Here is a 3,538-nt window from a genome sequence, read left to right as displayed (position 1 = left end):
ATTTTTGACGTAAATTTTTGTTGCGATAATTTTGTTGCCCAGTGTATCTCTTGAAACTTTTTTACGTAACAATTAAAAAAAAAAACACATAATTTAAAAGTTATTCAAGATATACAAATTAGGAGTCCCATCCTATGTGCATATACTTTTTGCATGCACTATATGCTAAAGAAAAATGACGGGTTTCTTCTATAGTACAGTATTTAATTCATTTAATTATGTCTATTCTATTTAATTCATTTAATTATGTCTATTTAATTATGTCTATTCTTACAAAATAACAATAATGTAATTTCAGCAACATTCCGATTGCTACCCTGTTGAGCGAAAGAGTGTCTTTCTTCCGGCATCCACTTACCTTCTCGTAAAGCCAAAAAGCGCTCTTCTCACCCACACTGAGGCCGGACTTGGTAAAATCCTTTATCCCTTTGAATTGCGTGAAGACGAACTCGCTGGCCCGGTTGGAGTAGAACACCTGCGGTTGGCCGGAAATCGGCGTCATCGGTAGCGGCGTTTGCCCGTACGGCGTTGAAACGTAGCCCATACCGGTTGCTGGCTGCGGATAGTACTGTCCGGGAACCGGAAGCAAAATCTTTGGCCTGGGCGGCATCGTTCGCAATCGCGATGAGTTCGACATGTTTGCGACCGATTTTGCGACGCGACTGTCTCGAAGTACAAGACGAAGTACTACAAGCGAAACACTTAAGCGAGACACGTGTGTTTTGGTACCTTACGTGTTATCGGGTATACGATTTTCCGCGATCGATCCTCCCTTACTCGTCCAAGATCCACAGGGAGTTACGGGGAGAAATTTTCGTCCGATACTCTCGTAGAACAAATACCCGAGGAACACATTGTTCCGACTGCATTTAAATTGCCCCGGGGAACACTTTGCGATTCAGTGTTCTACACGTTTACAGTCGCTGGTTAAACAATTCAACGTAATAATCAGCGATAATCGACTCTGCGATTTGCGTGCAATTTACGGGAATTAAAGATCCCCAGTGTTCACGAGACAGATCACACAACATTCATGGCAACGCACATGTGTATGATTTGCACTACATAAACGTATCGGCGTCTGGTATGTCACTTTGTCTTCTTTTTGTCCCGTCCGCTATTTTCCGCAGATCCATGAATTTTATTTGAGTGCAGATATAAATAGACGGACAGACGGAAGAATGTTGGCAAGCTCCTAGAGCAGGATTCCGTGGAAGAGATTTATCTTGAAAAGCAACCGCGTGTCTCTTTGCGAAATATACGAAAGAGGTCATTCGTGGCTTCTTAAACGACCTAAACGATCATAAAGAACCATTAATATATCGCTATATAATATATCACGCTAAAGAACTATAATTTGATTAAGATATGTAATAAAAAAAAGTTACTGGAGAGCGAATTGAAAGTAATAAACCGAGCGCTTCAATAAACTTTTATTGAGAAGGTTTTATTTCCAATTTGAAATATTAACAATGAGGGTCACAGAATATTCTACTTTATAAAGCACTTTCAATAATTTAATATTATCCATTTCAATATTATACAATTTAATGTTACAATGTCTACAAAATGTCACAATAAAATACTATTTTAACTTAATTCAATTTAAATTTAACCCTTAAATGCCCCCTGGGGCAAGTGTACAACCGGGTAGGTCAATCACTCAACTATCATCAATGGGAGCATGAACTCCATTTTTGGCAAGAACATTTGAAAATATATCATTGTAAAGGGTCTGGGGTCCGCTGGACCCTTTACAATGATATATTTTCAAATGTTCTTGCCAAAAATGGAGTTCATGCTCCCATTGATGATAGTTGAGTGATTGACCTACCCGGTTGTACACTTGCCCCAGGGGGCATTTAAGGGTTAAATTTAAATTGAATTAAGTTAAAATAGTATTTTATTGTGACATTTTGTAGACATTGTAACATTAAATTGTATAATATTGAAATGGATAATATTAAATTATTGAAAGTGCTTTATAAAGTAGAATATTCTGTGACCCTCATTGTTAATATTTCAAATTGGAAATAAAACCTTCTCAATAAAAGTTTATTGAAGCGCTCGGTTTATTACTTTCAATTCGCTCTCCAGTAACTTTTTTTTATTACATATCTTAATCAAATTATAGTTCTTTAGCGTGATATATTATATAGCGATATATTAATGGTTCTTTATGATCGTTTAGGTCGTTTAAGAAGCCACGAATGACCTCTTTCGTATATTTCGCAAAGAGACACGCGGTTGCTTTTCAAGATAAATCTCTTCCACGGAATCCTGCTCTAGGAGCTTGCCAACATTCTTCCGTCTGTCCGTCTATTTATATCTGCACTCAAATAAAATTCATGGATCTGCGGAAAATAGCGGACGGGACAAAAAGAGGACAAAGTGACATACCAGACGCCGATACGTTTATGTAGTGCAAATCATACACATGTGCGTTGCCATAAATGTTGTGTGATCTGTCTCGTGAACACTGGGGATCTCTAATTCCCGTAAATCGCACGCAAATCGCAGAGTCGATTATCGCTGATTATTACGTTGAATTGTTTAACCAGCGACTGTAAACGTGTAGAACACTGAATCGCAAAGTGTTCCCCGGGGCAATTTAAATGCAGTCGGAACAATGTGTTCCTCGGGTATTTGTTCTACGAGAGTATCGGACGAAAATTTCTCCCCGTAACTCCCTGTGGATCCTGGACGAGTAAGGGAGGATCGATCGCGGAAAATCGTATACCCGATAACACGTAAGGTACCAAAACACACGTGTCTCGCTTAAGTGTTTCGCTTGTAGTACTTCGTCTTGTACTTCGAGACAGTCGCGTCGCAAAATCGGTCGCAAACATGTCGAACTCATCGCGATTGCGAACGATGCCGCCCAGGCCAAAGATTTTGCTTCCGGTTCCCGGACAGTACTATCCGCAGCCAGCAACCGGTATGGGCTACGTTTCAACGCCGTACGGGCAAACGCCGCTACCGATGACGCCGATTTCCGGCCAACCGCAGGTGTTCTACTCCAACCGGGCCAGCGAGTTCGTCTTCACGCAATTCAAAGGGATAAAGGATTTTACCAAGTCCGGCCTCAGTGTGGGTGAGAAGAGCGCTTTTTGGCTTTACGAGAAGGTAAGTGGATGCCGGAAGAAAGACACTCTTTCGCTCAACAGGGTAGCAATCGGAATGTTGCTGAAATTACATTATTGTTATTTTGTAAGAATAGACATAATTAAATAGACATAATTAAATGAATTAAATAGAATAGACATAATTAAATGAATTAAATACTGTACTATAGAAGAAACCCGTCATTTTTCTTTAGCATATAGTGCATGCAAAAAGTATATGCACATAGGATGGGACTCCTAATTTGTATATCTTGAATAACTTTTAAATTATGTGTTTTTTTTTTTAATTGTTACGTAAAAAAGTTTCAAGAGATACACTGGGCAACAAAATTATCGCAACAAAAATTTACGTCAAAAATTTGCCCAACTTCAAATAAGCATAACTCCGCGAAAAATTGTCATATCTGAAAGTT

General features: G+C 39.0%; 1 protein-coding gene across 1 annotated transcript; it reads left to right on the top strand.

The window, feature by feature from the left end:
* The first annotated feature begins 1,774 nt into the window (after positions 1 to 1,774).
* On the top strand, positions 1,775 to 3,409 carry LOC112467567. The gene has a single exon (XM_025036252.1). The coding sequence runs from the start codon at positions 2,848 to 2,850 to the stop codon at positions 3,232 to 3,234; it is 387 nt and encodes a 128-aa protein (XP_024892020.1). The 5' UTR covers positions 1,775 to 2,847; the 3' UTR covers positions 3,235 to 3,409.
* The last annotated feature ends 129 nt before the right edge of the window (positions 3,410 to 3,538 follow it).

Source organism: Temnothorax curvispinosus, unplaced genomic scaffold, assembly GCF_003070985.1.
Source record: "Temnothorax curvispinosus isolate PA1 unplaced genomic scaffold, ASM307098v1 QBEX01017553.1, whole genome shotgun sequence".
In the NCBI taxonomy this organism is placed as follows: Eukaryota; Metazoa; Arthropoda; class Insecta; order Hymenoptera; family Formicidae; genus Temnothorax; species Temnothorax curvispinosus.
This window is presented reverse-complemented; position numbering and strand designations above follow the sequence as displayed.

Coding starts and splice junctions, on each gene's coding strand:
- LOC112467567 (XM_025036252.1), top strand. CDS start 2,848: ATGTCGAACTCATCGCGATTGCGAACGATGCCGCCCAGGCCAAAGATT.